The following is a 16,418-nucleotide window of genomic DNA, read 5'->3' as shown; positions in this document are numbered from 1 at the left end:
CTACTTTGACCGCCGGCATCTTGCTGACAAATTCCTACGGAAGAGTCAGGGATGCCACCCGCGTGTCAAGAATGGCGACTCCAGGAAGGAGCAGAACAAAAATGGGGACAAGGAAAACGATGCAACTGCTGGTGGCAATTGTCCCATGGAAGTGCTGCAGCACTCAAGGTATGCATGACAAAAACTTGTACGAAACTGTAGCTGCACATAGCACCGTTTGCAGAACTGCATAATTTATGGCCATGCTGTTGATCTGTGACATCCAGCGCACATGAACAATGTTAATGGCAGTAAAGTGACACTAGAGCAAAACACTCATTGAGATAAGACTGACAAATTGTCCATTGAAAGGTCTGTATCAATTAATTTTGCAGTGAGAAGCTGATTAATTGATGAAAGGAACGAAGGCTTCACTGCAGGTTTTTAAATTTTGCACTGATACCACAGCGTTGGCATGTTAATGTGATGCAGATTTCCGAGTATTTTGTCACATTTGCCTTGTTCAAATTTGCTCAAGAGAAACCCTTCCATTTTCAGCAATTTTATGCTCAAGCCTCTGCTTAGTGAAAAGTGAAAGCAAGGATTACAAAAAGGACTAGAGGCCTTTTCTGGCTTTACTGTATTCGTCTGCAAGTGCTAGTTAACCAGTGAGGAGCTACAGTGCATGAATTATGGCATAGAACAAGAAAGTAATTTGGCTAACTTACTATATGTACCTGAACCTAACGTGCCAACGAATCTAATGTGCACCCAACTGTCATGGGTTTTGAGAAAATAAAAGTGCATCTAAAGGCGATGCGCAGCTGGTTTGTAGAAAATATAGGATGTCACCACACTCGCTGTCAGAAGCTAAGACGTGGAGAGTAACTTCACTGAAGAGAAATTGTTCTAGAATGAGGTTTCAATATAAAAACCGTGCATTGTTGCTATTTTTGCTTCATTTCCCACCGATAACAAGCACTGTGGTATGGTTTATCTCGACTGATCACCTTTAGAGATATGGTGGCATCATGTTAATTCAAATCCACTTAATTTAAATGTCTGTCAGTCCAAATAAACGAAAGTGGTCCTGTCAAAATGATGTGCATTTCGATGTGCAAAAATCCCCAGCAGTTTGTACGCGTAAGCATTTGTGGCTGTTAATTTTGACATACCACATTCCGCCAACTCACACGGTCGCGCTTCTGACCTGGCAGTGCCACTGCTTCTTTCTTATGGATCGTATTTTGACGTGCGTAATGCCTTCGTAAGATAATGCCTTCGTATTGCGTAAGAATGCCTTCATAAAAGTACTGTCCCACTTTGATACACCCATAGACAACGTCTCTGCACCAAAAATCCATAAAAGTGAGCCGTCAAGTCAGAATGTGGGTTATTTGTATATGTTTTACGTAAGTGAATTGTGCCTTGAGGTGCAGCTTCACTGCAGCATAGCTGTGTGGCTTCATGGCAGCAGGAACCGCTCTGCCATGGAACCACGCTTGCAGAACTCGTCACTCATGTGTTCGTTTGTGCACAGCTAACACAGGGCTGCACGTAAGTCCTACATTCAATGCTAGTATTCCTTAATTATGCATGTGTGCACCCACCGTCTCTTGCCAAGTATGAGCACTTGAGCTTCTGGGGCAGTCGTAAAAGGCATGCATTCATTTTCTCGGACGTCGCGGCCCCTAGGGAATCTGAAAAATCGTACGTTGAATTTATTTGTTTTGCAATGTGCGCCGGCTGCTTCCGCTGGTTGCAATTTCATGCTGATGAACTAAGTGTGCGTGAGGATATCCTTCTGCTTAAATATGTGTGGCTTTTCCACAATGCTTCTTGTGCACCTCATTTGCAGTGGACATGCATATCAAGAATGACTTCATCAAAGCACTGTCCCACTTTGAAACACCGATAGACAGCGTTCCTGAAGGCTACTGTTCGTTCCTGGTAAGATGCCAAGTTCGTAGCTACGCCTGATGTTGCAATATGTTTGTTACAATAATCAGTGGTCCCAGTCTCAGTCGAATTGCGAGAATTCCTATTGCAAAAAGGAACCATTATTAAGCTACAATACCAAGTACGTTTGCAAACTTTATCAACCTGAGTGTCTCTATTTGTCGCTAATAGCAGGCCGTGAAACTCCATGTAGCAAAAACACGCTGCGGATAGGAACGCACAGGTAAAACAAACCTGGCAATACTGCTTGTCCTTTGCCTGTATCATGTTCATAGCGTGTGTCTGCAAGTTCAATGTGAATTACCAGCTCGTGCAAGTTTGTGTTAAGCTTGACATACTCAGGGCGATGTCATTTGCCACTTTGCTGTTTAAGGCAGGGACAAATGCAGCAGGCATATGGCTTGTACATCTAAGGACCCATGTTTTTAATGAAGTACTACTTTGACCGCCGGCATCTTGCTGACAAATTCCCACGGAAGGGTCAGAGATGTCACTGGCGTGGCAAGAATTTCGACTCCACGAAGGATCACAGCAAAAATGGGGACAAGGAGAATGTAATAAGTTGTTTCTCACAATTATGAGTGGTCCCAGTCTCAGTTACATTGTGACAATTCCTATTGCTACAAAGGAAGTATTTTTAAGCTACAAGACCAAGACAGTTTGCAAACTTTAGCAGCCCGAGTCTATTTGTCGCTAATAGCAGGCTGTGAAACTATAAGTAGCGAAACCACGCTGCGGATAGGAACGTATGCAAAGGCACAGGTAAAACAGACCCTGCAACACTGCTTGTCCTTTGCCTGTATCATGTTCATATCGTGTGTTTGCAAGTTCAATGTGAATTACCAGCTCGTGCAAGATTTCATTTGTCCATTTGATGTTTAAGGTAGGGACAAGTACAGCAAGAATATGGCTTGTAGTACATCTAAGGACCCATGTTTTTTGCAGAAGTACTGCTTTGACTGCCGGCATCTTGCTGATAAATTCTCACGGAAGAGTCCGGGGATGGCGTTCGTGTGGCATGAATGGCGACTCCAGGAAGGAGGAGAGCAAAAATGTCCCACGGAAGTGCTGCAGCACCCGAGGTATGTATGACAAAAACTTGTATGAAACTGTAGCTGCACATAGTACCATTTGCACAACTGCATAATTTACGGCCATACTGTTGATCTGCGACATTCAGCGCACATGAACAATGTTAATGGCAGAAAAGTGACGCTTGAGCAAAACACTCATTGAAATAAGACTGACAAATTGTCCATTGAAAGGTCTGTATCAATTAATTTTGTAGTGAGAAATTGATTAATTGATGAAAGGAACGAAGGCTTCACTGCAATTTTTAAAATTTCACACTGAAACCACAGTGTTGGCATGTTAATGTGATGCAGATTTTGGAGTATTATGTCACATGTGGAACACTGAAGTGCAATAGAATTATTTGAAATTTGCTATGTACAAATTTGCTCAAGAAAAACCCGTCTATTTTCAGCAATTTTACGATCAAGCCTATGCATAGTGAGAAGTGAAAGCAAACATTACAAAAAGGACAAGAGGCCTTTCCTGGCTTTACTGTATTCGTCTGCAAGTGCTAGAGAACCAGTGAGGAGCTACAGTGAATTTCAGCCCAAAATAAAAAAGCGATTTGGCTAACTTACCATATGCACCTGAACCTCACGCCAACGAAACTAATGTGCACCCAACTTTCGTGGGTTTTAATTTAGAAAGTAAAGGTGCATCTAAATGCAATGTGCAGCTGGTTTGTAGAAGAAAATATAGCATGTCACCACATTCGCTATCAGAAGCTAAGACGTGGAGAGTTTAACTTCACTGAAGGGAAATTATTCAAGAATGAGCTTCCAATGGTGTATCTCGACCGATCACCTTTAGAGATATGGTGGAATCATGTTAATTCAAATCTGCTTAATTTGAATGTCTGGTTTATTCAGACTGACAAAGCGGTCCTGTCAAAATTATGTGCATTTCCATGTGTAAAAATCCCCAGCACTTCGTACGCAAAAGCATTTGTGGCTGTTAATTTTAACATACCACACCCCGCCAACTCGCACGGTCACGCTTCTGACCTGGCAGTGCCAGTGCTTCTTCCTTATGGATCGTATTTTGACAGTGCGTAATGCCTTCGTAAGATAATGCCTTTGTTATGCATAAGAATGCCTTCATAAAAGCACTGTCCCACTTTGATACACCCATAGACAACGTCTCTGCACCAAAAATCCATAAACGTTAGCCGTCAAGTCAGGATGTGGATTATTTATATATGTTTTATGTAGGTGAATTGTGCCCCGAGGTGCAGCTTCACAGCAGCGTAGCTGTGTGGCTTCATGGCAGCAGGAACCGCTTTGTCGTGAAGCCACGCTTGGAGGACTCGTCACTTATGTGTTAGTTTGTGCACTGAGCTAATACAGTGCTGCACGTAAGTCCTCTATTCAATGAGCTTTCTCCGATTCAAACACCATTGAATGCAAACCGACTTAGAGTTCTAATTATTGATACCTGTAGTAAGAGTTGACATAACTCCAGATGGGAGCTGCCCCCAGCTCCTTTGTCCCGCCTATGGTCATGCCTCCGCGTTTTGTGGTAGCACCGCCCTTCCGCCCACCGGGGTCCCCGGGAGCCAACAGCCAGACGGCACCACACCCTGATGTTCAGGCCTGCATGCTGGGGCTGCATCTACAACAGCCAGCGCAACAGCTGTCGGAACTTTGCACCGAACTTAGCAATATATGCAGCCGACAACATTCCTGGCACTATGTGCAGATATTGCCATCAATGCTCGGCACAGCGCAAGAAAAGCTGCATGCCATATATGCTGATGCATTGGGTGCATCACTAATTGCATCACTAATTCATCAAGAACACTGTTCCAGATCATAGTTGAGCAAAAATTGAATACAGAGCAACCATCACGAACCTGCCACCTCCGACGATAAACTGTCGCCAATGGCGCGAACACAGTCTTGCTTTTGTATCTAATTGCAATGGTGCAGGCAATTTTCGGATGCAGTTTCTCAGCGGGCAATGCTACAAATGTTAGAGAACGACTTCTCTCAGTTTTGACCAAAAAAGGTGCATTACATGTGAAAGATATAGATGGCTTGTATTTTGATGTAAAGTTATGTTTCATGCTTCTATGCTACAATATATGGCGAATGTATTACATGGAAAGCATCGCAGATGTGAACCTATTTACCATGAAACAAGCAAAGTGACACATTTCTGAGACCAGCAGCTACACTGCACCACTTGTGCTTGCCACGAAAACATAGCATGTTGCATACAGGGAACACAGAAGTGCACTAGTAACATGGAATTTGACGTGACATGACATCAACAAACTGTAGTTGTATTATATGAAGCAATTAATCCATAGAAAGGGTTTCAGGTCAAAAACAACTGCACTTCAAGACATACTGAGTGTGTTTTCTATCGCTGCATATCTTCCTTAATGTTGCCTTCCAAGTACGAAACAGAGTAGTGTACCTCTGCGCTCTGATCTAAAGGCAATATTTCTTGAAATGTGGTGCCCACTATGTGCTGCCCTTGAATTAAGTGGTGGCAATGTCTGCAAGAAGAATCCTTTTTAGACTGGTGTCCACAGTTCCTGCACTAGGCCACCAGACAGTATTCTGGTACTGTTGTGGGGGCACGTGCAGGTGACATTCTTAGGATGAAGTGTATGCTTTTTACTTAAGGATTTGGGGCATATTCGGGATTCTGCATTGTGATGTAATTCCAACTCCCTTTCTTTTCATTCCAAATGACTTAAAATATTTGAAAAATATAAAGCTCATGTGACTAGTCGCAGCTGGAACGCCAAATTTTGTTTCACTGCTTAAGCACAAAGAATTATAAAGCATGTGCAGCCTTCTGGCTAGTAGTGTGGGTAGACATTGCTGTGGCCCACTGACAAAGTAAACAGGCCACAGATGTTGTACGGTTGTTAGTCCCGTTGTAGTCCTTTCCTGATCTCTTGAGTGGTCAAAGGTGCCTTGAAGGTGAGCTAGCTGTCCGCTGTCCTTTGCAGTGGTGGGCCTAGGGACAAGTTTCGGCTGCAGCCAAAGCCATACAATCTGGAGCCAGAAAACATGGATACAGAGGCCGAATCCGCCGCAGCTGGGCCTCGTGTTGCAACAGAGGCCACGAGCCGGACAGGAAGTGCGGTCGTGTCAGGCCAGAAACCAGTGGCATTCTTTGTGTCACCAGCAACAGGCACAGCACCAGCAGCAACAGGATGCTCAAGCAGAGGGTAAACTTGCTGGTTGTAGGCCATCTCGGCTTCGGTCTACAAAGGCCGGCGTCTTGAAAATGCTCCGCTCATTGCTTCTCATTTCTTCTCATTGCTTTCTCATTTTGAGCAAGGCGTGGAGCACTACAAACGGTACTAATGCCAGCAACCGCAACACCACCCCGAATGAGTCAGAAAGGTGCGTTTTGCAGCAGAAGTTCTGGTGGGCGCTTGCCCCACTAAAGATGATGCTGGTGTAGCTAGTGAGCATTACTGGTATTATCTTCTTGTCTTGGTGTAAGAAGTACCGATGCACAGAGCAGGATTGTAGCGTGTGCTGGAATGCGAGTTGGATCATCACGGGGCTGCACTGGTCGCATTCCAAATGTCACAAGTTTCGTACCATGTTCATCGTTGTCCTCTGTCATTCTTGTTGTCATCCTTGTCCATCGTCTTCGGCAATGCTGAGCCACCCATGAAGTGCTAGAAATCAATAAGAATTAATAAATTTCAGTTCATTTTTTTCGGCAGCAGTAGTTGTGGCGCAAAGTACGGTCCTAACTATTGCCTCAATTCTTGCGCAGATCACATAGCAATTGAGCTCAAAGAACAGCACCTACTAACAAAGCGGACACATGTACAGCCGGCTACCATTGCATCGTCACTACTGCACGACAACTGCGTACATCGGAACAACTGCGCTGCATGCCGGCAGAGACAAGCTTTCTTAAGTGGCTGGCTCTGGACAGTGTTCTTCATTTTGGCAGCAGTGGTTGTGGCGTAAAGTATGGTCCTAACCAATGCCTCAATTTTTGCGCAGGTTAGTGCTTTAGTAATTTTTTCATAGCCCTTCAAAATACCCTCTGTGCCGCCACCAGTGCTGCCTTTTCACTCTGTGTGCTTAACTGCGATGCCGACTAACGCTGAGCTGGCAAGGGAAATTGAAGTACTCCAAGATGAAGTCGCACAGATGCGCCAAAGCCTGATGGCTTTTAACGACTTGTACGAGTCTGAAATCAAGGAATGACAGTCTTGTGTAAGAAAACAAATCTCCGAGGGATGAGAACAAGTCCCTCATGCATAGTAACAAGAACCTTACGCAAAGAGTTGGTGACCTGGAGAAGTACTCACGGCAAAACAATGTGGAAATTAAGGGCATCCCAAAAACAGACCGAGAAAACTGCGTGTCAATTGTACAGGTCTTGGGTGAAAAGATCGGCTGTCCTGTGGCTGCTGCTGATATAGAAATTGTTCACCGAGTACCTGCATCATAGCCCGATTCTGCTCTAGGACAAAAAGGCCGACTTTGCACCCAAAATGCCAAAGGCCGTACTCACTACGACCGCTATCGGGCTCTCGCATAAGCCACCAACATCTATTATTGTCAATGATCATCTAACACTGGAAAATAAGCGACTTTTCGCGCAGGCGCTAGAACTTAAGAAATCTAAAGGTTGGAAATTTCTGTGGACCGACAACTGCACTATCAAAGCCAGAAAGTCTGAAGACAGCCGTGTGCACCGCATCTCCAGTGTGATGGACAAAAAAAAACTAACTACGCGTAACTAACTACGCGTAATCACATGACATTTTCTTAGCACTCTCTTATCTTTACAATTCATCATGGCTGATTCATCATTCTCTGCTGAAAAAAGAGCAGCCCACGCTATCTTTAGTACATCTGAACATCCACAGTATTCGTAGGCACCACGATGATCTTGTCACGTTTATTTTCATTCTGGACCACGCCTTCTCTTTCATTTGCCTGTCTGAGATATGGTTGTCATCACATGACGGAAATCTGTATGGTCTTCCCAATTATATTTCTGAATACTGTCATCGCGAAGGACATAGTAATGGCGGTTCGGCCATATTAGCAAATTCAAAGCTGTCATAGAAACGCCGTCATGACCTCACGTTGTGCACTTCTCTCTGCAAATCTGTTTGGTTAGAAGTAGATCAAAGTAACTTTCAGTCAAGCGGTAACTGGTTGCTGAACAATCGTAATATTATAATTGCGTCCACCTATCGCTCACCTTCCTCCTCTTATATTGAGTTCTGCAGCAAATTCAAGCAGTGACTGAACAAGTTAATTGACGAGAACAAGGATATTATAATTTGTAGTGACATTAACATCAGTATAATTGACCCTAACAGTCAGTCATGCTCCGAGTACGTTAGCACTTTTTTTAGCTGTGGATTTTCTTCGCTAATTCATACTCCAACTCGGTATGAACAAGGCAGTTCCATCACTCTAATAGATCATATCATTTCCAGCTTACCTACTCATAATACCATGATATAACAGACCATTATCCCATCTTTTTTAGTGCAGGCTCTGCAACATCTAGTCTCTCTGGAAAAAATACCAGGTCATTCTCCGATTCAAATAAATCCATTCACCCAATTCGTGCGACTTACTGGAGCGACGTGTTTCAGGAGCAATGTGCAAAAAAAGCTTTTGCATCTTTTTCACCGAAGATATCAGAGTGCACTAACTTATGCATGAGTAACTTCACCTTGACACGCTGGTTCAGTACACCAAGAAAGCCTTGGATCAGCAACAGTTTAATGCGGTCCATAGTAAAAAAATGCAACCTTCACAAGAAGCTCAAAGCTCAGCCACTTAACACATTGCGTTCGCGATTCAAAGCATATCCAAATGTTCTTGCAGCCACTCTAAAATGCGCTAAGTGTAATTACTATGAAAACAAGATTGGACAAAGTGGAAACGACACCAGACGAAACTGGCAAGTTATTAAAGAATTTTTAAACACTAATACCACTGATAATGGCATATCATGCATCAGCTACAATTCAGTTAACGGACCCTGAGGACGTCGATAACGCTTTCAGTAACCATTTTAGTGCTATAGTTTATCTACAGCATGAACTACCCTTACCTAGTTTACCACGCAGTCCCCATTCATTTTACTTATACCCCACAACTTCACAAGAAGTTTGTAGTATCATAACATCACTCAAAACAACTGGGCCTGGCCTTGATCTCATCCGACAGCCGTATATTAAGCTTGTGCGCAAAGAAATTTCACCGGTACTTGCCAACATAATAAATAAATGATTTAAAGATTGTGTCTTTCCCAAAAGCCTCAAAATGGGTAAGGTAATCCCAGTTTTTAAGAAAGGTAATCGTGAGTGTGAATAATTATCGCCCTATTTGCATTTTGTCTTTCTTTAGCAAGGTAATTTAGCAAGCATATAACTAATTACTTATTTAAATTTAAGCTATTATCTCCTTATCAATTTGGTTTTAGAGAGCATTTCTCTACTGAACTTGTACTTATTACTATTACTGACAAACTTAAGTTAGCTATAGACGAAGGCCTATTAGTCGGTGCTCTCTATTGATTTCACTAAAGCGTTTTATACAATTATACACACAAACTAGAATCGTATGGCACTTTTGGCCTACCTTTGCCGTTAACTCGCGACTACCAAACAGACCGACCACAAATAATCCAAGTGAATAGTTCCTTCTCTTCACCTAAAATTATTAATAGAGGCGTCCCTCAGGGATCGATGCTTGGGCTGTTATTCTTATTGTTCATTAACGATTTGCCACAAATAACGCATGCCCACTGCCTTCTCTACACTAATGACAACCATTTTCATATCCGACTAAAATTCCATCACACTACTAAACAAATTAAACAATGATCTCACTAATGTACATGCATGGTACCTGAAAAGCATGTTATATATCAATCCATCGAAGACAACATTTATAGTATTTCATTCCCCTCAAACATTATTCATAGCTTCCTTAGTTGTATCCCTTAACAATCACATAATTGCAAGATCTGGGTCAACCAAATTTCTAGGCATTAACTTAGATGACCACATAAAATTCAACCGCCATGCCCAATCGTCATCAAATCGCGCTTTTTTTTTGAACCAAGTATTCTTTTGTCTTTGTATTACGCGTATAGTCACAGTCATCTTTCATATTGCCTCTCATCATGGGGTAATACATCACTCATTTCCACCAACTAGAAGCTTTACAAAAGCAAGCGGTACGATTAATGACATTTCAACCTTTTACGTCTCACTTTGCTCCCATTTTTCGTTCCCTAAACCTTCTCCGCTTGCGCATGTTATTCAGTCATAAGCTGTTGCCAATAATGTTCCGCCTCATAAATACGGGGCTACGCATTGAAAGTTTCAAACAATTCAAATTTCACACAAAAAGAAATAAAAATGGCTGGTTCTCCCGGGCATAGTGCATGTTCGCAACAGCACACCGCACCCACCACACCACGCCACACTGGTCCATATGGACACTGCCCAGCTAGAAAAAAAAAAAAAAAAAACGGTTGAAAGCTGCATGACAGGCAGCGAAAGATGCCAGGGAGACAGAGCTCGCTGCCCAGCTGGAAGAAGAATGAATTTAATTCTGGGGTTTTACGTGCCAAAACCATGATTTGATTATGAGGCATGCCATAGTGGAGACTCCTGATTAATTATGACCACCAGGGGACCTTTAGCGTCCTCCCAATGCACGGGACACAGGTGTTTTTGGATTTCGCCTCCATCAAAACGGGATTTGATCCCCAGACCTCATGCTTAGCAGCGCAACACCATAACCACTAAGCCACCGCAGCGAGGTAGAAGCGCCAGGAGGCACCACGCTGCTCGAGGCGGCTTATGAAGCTTATGGTGCCCTGTATCTGCCTTTTGAAAGGCACTATTGGAAATGACAAATAAAACTTCAGTGTACTAGAAATTACAGCTTAGGTGAAATTGTGAACAAACATTAGGAAGAATTCGGAAGCAATATTTTTTGTAACTTGTTTGGGCAGTAACTAGTGTATGTAATGCAGTCTTGTACAAAGGGTTGGGGGCCAGAGACTACATTTGTTTTTGTTTTGACTGGTTTCCCGGGTGACCTCGCTTTTGACGATGAAGGTCGCCAAAAACGGGAGCTAAAAGCATTTCATGCTTAAAAAATACCTAAATAGAAAGAAGAGCTGTTTGCCATTCGCTGGAATCGCTTCATTTTTAGAAATTTGTGAATGACGAGAAATGCGAACATCAACATTGCTCGCATGTTTTTATTACTTCGTTTCATCACATCTCAGAATGCCCGGCAGCCGCTAGGTGCGCGCATGTTCCTTGAAACCGAAACTAGCACTTGCTTTCCGGGGGTTGGGGGAAGGCTTGTGAAGATTACGAGTACGTGGTTTACACAGTGGTAGCTTTTAAATGGTTGTTAAACGGCAGCACACAATACTCCCATGGTTACGATATCTTGTGTGGGTCTGAGGGGGGATGCAGGAGCAGGTGCCAAATTTGAGTTGTGTTTTGTCACCACTCAGATAACATTTTATTACAGTTGTTGGATTTCGGCCTGTACCGGTCACTAAATATAGAAATGAGTAAGTAAAACGGCAAATATTTTTGTTCATGATATGTGATGGGAAATGTGCCCACCTTAGCAAGAATTTCAAGAAACTACTGAAATTCATATGAAAAATGTTCCTCATACAGCAGTAAAAACGTGTTGTATGATATGTTGGTTTGTGTTTCTACGACTGAATACAGCCCATAAATGCCACTATCACCTCGGGTAAACTACACTCTAAACGGTTGCATATGGTCCTAACGGCAGCACAGCCGAGTGCTAGTGTGTGGACAGTGCATATTAAGCAAGATAAAACGGCATGCAGAAAGGCTGCTCCCTGTCTCTACGCAGACACTATCTTGCTTAATTGCTCACAGACGCATAAGAAAGCAGTAAAAAAATGAAGTTTATTTTATAAATGCAAACGTGACTCGGCGTGGTTGCTACGAGTATGACTTATGGAGCAAGTCCATAGCAAATGCAACTTCTTTACAGAGAAATTAGAAATCTTAACTATCAACGAAACAAAAAATACAATTCTCTTAGTTAAAATGGTAAGTCAAATGTTTATAAAATGGTGACAGAGACCAAGAAGCTTTTTGACAGCATCACTAAATGTAGCAAAAATTTTCAAATAAAGCAAACAGTGCAGAGAAAGATTGGCCAGAATTGCAAGCTTGAAAGGCATCAAAGGTGCATTTACAATGCTCTCTTGAATTCATCTATTCATCATGAATTATTCCAGTAAGGAATGTTCTAAAGGATTTATTTTACCGAAATCATGGCTGCATAAACTATACCATTGTCACATAACACACGCACACACACATTTGTGCTGCTTTCAAATGTTACCAATTGGAATTACAATTAAATTGTGACTATAGGCTACCACAAAGAGCTTGTTGTGGGCACTGGAGCTGTGTTTTGATTAGGAGGTCCACCATTTGTTTTTTTTTTCAGTATCCCACTTTCTGCTCCACTGCATTTTTTTTAATAAAGGGAAAATCAGACATCCACCTGTTCATAGCAATTGCTACAAAGGAAACCCATACGGGTTCCTTGAAAGAAAAACCTCATAATTGAAGAAAAATTCGTCGTGGTCCGGGACACGAACTCGGGACCACCGCCTTTCCGGGGCAGCCGCTCTACCATCCGAGCTAACCAGGCTGCTAGTAGATGGCAGGGCGAAGTCGAATTTGTCGACAACACGAAGCAAAGGCAAGTGTTTGACGTTGTAGTTCTGCGGAAACCCGCAAGGTGGAGAGAAGTAATGAATAAAGGGAAAATCGGACATCCACCTGTTCGCAGCAATTCCTACAAAGGAAACCCATACGGGTTCCTCGAAAGAAAAGTCTCATAGTTGAAGAAAAATTCGTCCTGGTCCTGGTCTCGTCCTGGTCCGAGAATTTTTCTTCGACTACGAGGCGTTTCTTTCGAGAAACCCGTATGGGTTTCCTTTGTAGCAATTGCTACGAACAGGTGGATGTCCGATTCTACCTTTATTCATTACTTCTCTCCACCTTGCGGGTTTCTGCAGAACTACTACATCAAACAACTGCATTTTTTATATTGATGAATGTTTTACTGTGCATGCCCTACCATTGTGCATCTTTGAAACACTGTCAACTGTTCCTGCGCCTAGAATCCGCATATTTGGCTGTCTATCTTTGGTTGTAGTTTTTTTTTTTTTTTTCACTGTCGTCATTGTGATTGGTATACTTTATAGTTCTTGTGTGCAGTTTTGCCATAGGTATAATGCCAGGCCAACATTTTTTTTTTTCGTGTTATCCTTTTTCCTGGCCAACCTTATATGTGCTGTCATACCACATTATCATTATCATCCATTCCTCTTCATTTCTTCGTGTTAAATTGCAAATTTGAGCCTTATGTTTGTACACTGATGAGTTACCTTGCACTTTTATTGCCCCCCTTACTCAATGCCATGTCAAGGGGCCTGTAAGGTATTTTCAATAAATAAATAAATTTCTGCTAACAGGGAAGGCTCGATTTTCACCCTGAAATATTGTTGCAATCTTCTATGGACAACTAGGACTCTCATGCAGAAAGTTGGTCAATGAGATCACATCTATGGAATGCGCTTCTTCATACCGCCTCATGGAAAAATGCAGCTGCTTACTCGGGAATTGGTGGGCTCAATAGTTTCAAGTATTGTGCACGAGTTATAACAAAACACCAACAGAGCAAAACAAATTGTGCATCAAAATTATTACTCTCTAAAAATCAATGCACCTAGGAGAAATTCAATAAGGAAGAGCACAGAAACAAAAATTTTGTGCCCCACTTTTGTGCTTTTTTAGGTAGCTGCCGACCCCACAGTTATGACATGGAAACTTAATTCCTTGAGCAGCACAAATTATTACACCACATTTTATTCAGCTAGATTAGGACGTACTCGAAGTACAGCGCTATTTTATACGCGAAACAGGAGGCTATTCACATCACTGAAACCGCAGTTGGAATTCATGCAGTGTCACAAACAGCTCAAGCACGAGACAGTTGGCTCAATACAGTAGTTGACAGTAATATCGTCGCAGTAATATCGACCTTGTCGCAAAAAGCCATCACATTGGCCCTTCCAATTGCACACTTTTTGAAATGCCAGGAGGACTCTCTCCCCTGTTATCCTGTCGAGTGTTAAATGAACTCTGTTTTCGCAGTATAGCCATAGTGTATGTGTATACGTCAGTTGTGTCTGGTACCATAAGAACGCCACATCGAGTATTGATGACATGAATAGACTTCTGTTTCACGTCCAAAGCCACACTACACTTTGCACGTGTTTTGAGCTGTAACACTAAAACGTAATGCAATTTTTCGTAATATTTCTATTATTAAACAAGTAATTGAGGCTTCATAGCATAATTACTGAGTTGATAGATATTCATTCTTGGTATAGAAATGAGACAAATTCTGTGGTAAACTCAAAAAAAAAGAACTAGGTGCTCTCATTATAACAAACAATCACAAATAAACTTATCATTTTGATGTCCAATTCACATTGTAAATTTCAAAAGGGAAAGAACATTCTTTACTGACAAGTAGCACAACATAAAACTCCCTTTCTTGATGCTGAGAGCATTTAAACATTGCAATGTGGCAAGCTAAAGCTCAGACTTACATTTATAACTATTAAAAAGCCAGAGGTTCCCCACCAATAAATGCAAGCACAGCTCACTTTCATATATGCCAGAAAACACGGTAAGAATTATACGTAATCAAGGTTATAAAATGCATCACATTTACCTCCGAGACACAGATAATGCTCAAGCATCAGTGTTGTCAGCCAGTATACTACTGCTTTGATGGAGCGTGACAGCATATTATCTCATGTTGGGTTGTTCGTAGCAGCCTTCAAAATGCAGAAAACATTGATCAGCTGATGCAAACATGAACTACTACTTAAATTAGAATAGGAAAATAACAGCACATTGATAAGCTGCACCGGCTTAAGTGAAGGAAAGTTTAAACGTGATAGCTCACTATTCAACAAACAAAACGGACCTTGTTTTAGCCATGTTCCTTGTCTCAAATTTATTGCCACTGCTTTCTTCCTGCAGCCAAATTAATCAAACATTACTTCAAGCTCATATTCCATGACAGCAATGAATCACTTCATCCGTATTCCGCTTGCAGTGAGAAAGGCAGAATGTCATATGAACAGTGGTAGCTATTTCAAATGCGACCTCCGAGTGAACAGGTGATCCAAAAGAAAAAAGATACATATTCTATGGACAACAAAAATCGAGGAAAGAGGTGCAGACTACATACTGCCTACACACTACTTTGTGACAACACTGCAAGTGACACAGCTGTCTTGACAGTCACATAGGATAGCGCAGCACAGAAACCATTCAGTAAAAACAGAATAAAAGTCAACTGATGGTTAAGGTATCTGAAGTAAAGACATTTAAAAATAAATTACGCTTATTCAACCAAAACAATACACGCGAGTACTTTAAAGTTTAGTGACTTATGGATATGCATTCTACAATAAAAAGAACATTGAAATTACCTAAATGAAACTTGCAATGTGTAAAAATTCTTTCATTCAGAATAGCATGCAGCGCCCGACAGATTTTCGAACTGCTTGAAATGTTCAATTTTCACGAAATTTTGCCCATGCATGTATGCTTACGAGCTGCTGCTGATCTTGTTTTGCTCCCTTGTGGCTTCCCTTGAAACCGCACCTTAATCTTCTGCTTTTTAATGTCACTGCTTAATGTCACTTCCACGAGCTAAATGGGGGGCTTTAGCAGTTTTTTTCCCGTATTGAAAGGCCAACGAACGGTGTTGCGGCAACTTTCATGCAATATTTGGGGGGGGGGGGGGGGGGTTTCGCTTACTTTTCCTCTGTATAGTCACAGCCTGTGAGCGTTACATTTTTACGCGATCATGCATGTTTAATTAGAGCGCACAGTGATTATAATGTAGTATCGCAACTGCATATCGAGCCGGTAACGGAATTACACAGCTCCCGCCATAGCCTGAAAACCAGTACCATAGTCAAGTTGCAAAGAGGCAGAGGCACCCGCCGTGGTTCAATGCTAAGTGGCTATGGCGTTGGGCTGCTGAGCACAAGGTCGCGGGATCGAATCCCGACCACGGCGGCCGCATTACGATGGGGGCGAAATGCGAAAACACCCGTGTACTTGGATTTAGGGCCACGTTAAAGAACTCCAGGTGGTCGAAATTTACGGAGTCCTCCACTACGGCGTGCCTCACAATCAGAAAGTGGTTCTGGCACGTTAAACCCCATAACTTAATTTAAAGAAGCAAAGGGAAAAAAGTGCTGCTAACAAACCTAAAAACATAACACTCTGAAACAGGCTCCGTCAATAACTGTATGAACACCACAAT

At 42.2% G+C, this 16,418-nt stretch overlaps 1 protein-coding gene across 11 annotated transcripts in view; it reads right to left on the bottom strand.

Moving 5' to 3' along the window:
• LOC135903701 (uncharacterized) overlaps positions 1 to 16,418 on the bottom strand; it is a 107,057-nt gene that overhangs the window by 89,946 nt on the left and 693 nt on the right. For 7 of the 11 annotated variants that reach the window (XR_010564890.2, XR_010564894.1, XR_010564893.1 and 4 more), the window contains exons 2-3: positions 6,582 to 6,661; positions 4,447 to 4,623 (exon numbers count right to left, since the gene is read on the bottom strand). Coding sequence is in view for 2 of the 11 variants with exons in the window: in XM_065434051.1 (XP_065290123.1) it covers positions 4,447 to 4,623; positions 6,582 to 6,590 (186 nt within the window). In the remaining 9 variants the exon portion in view is untranslated. Of the gene's footprint in view, positions 1 to 677; positions 1,680 to 2,493; positions 3,007 to 4,446; positions 4,624 to 4,665; positions 6,662 to 14,804; positions 14,911 to 16,418 lie in introns of those variants that run through there. The other 4 variants (XR_010564895.1, XR_010564891.2, XR_010564897.1 and 1 more) reach the window with 4 other exon arrangements.

This window comes from Dermacentor albipictus, chromosome 9, assembly GCF_038994185.2.
Source record: "Dermacentor albipictus isolate Rhodes 1998 colony chromosome 9, USDA_Dalb.pri_finalv2, whole genome shotgun sequence".
Taxonomy (NCBI): Eukaryota; Metazoa; Arthropoda; class Arachnida; order Ixodida; family Ixodidae; genus Dermacentor; species Dermacentor albipictus.
This window is presented reverse-complemented; position numbering and strand designations above follow the sequence as displayed.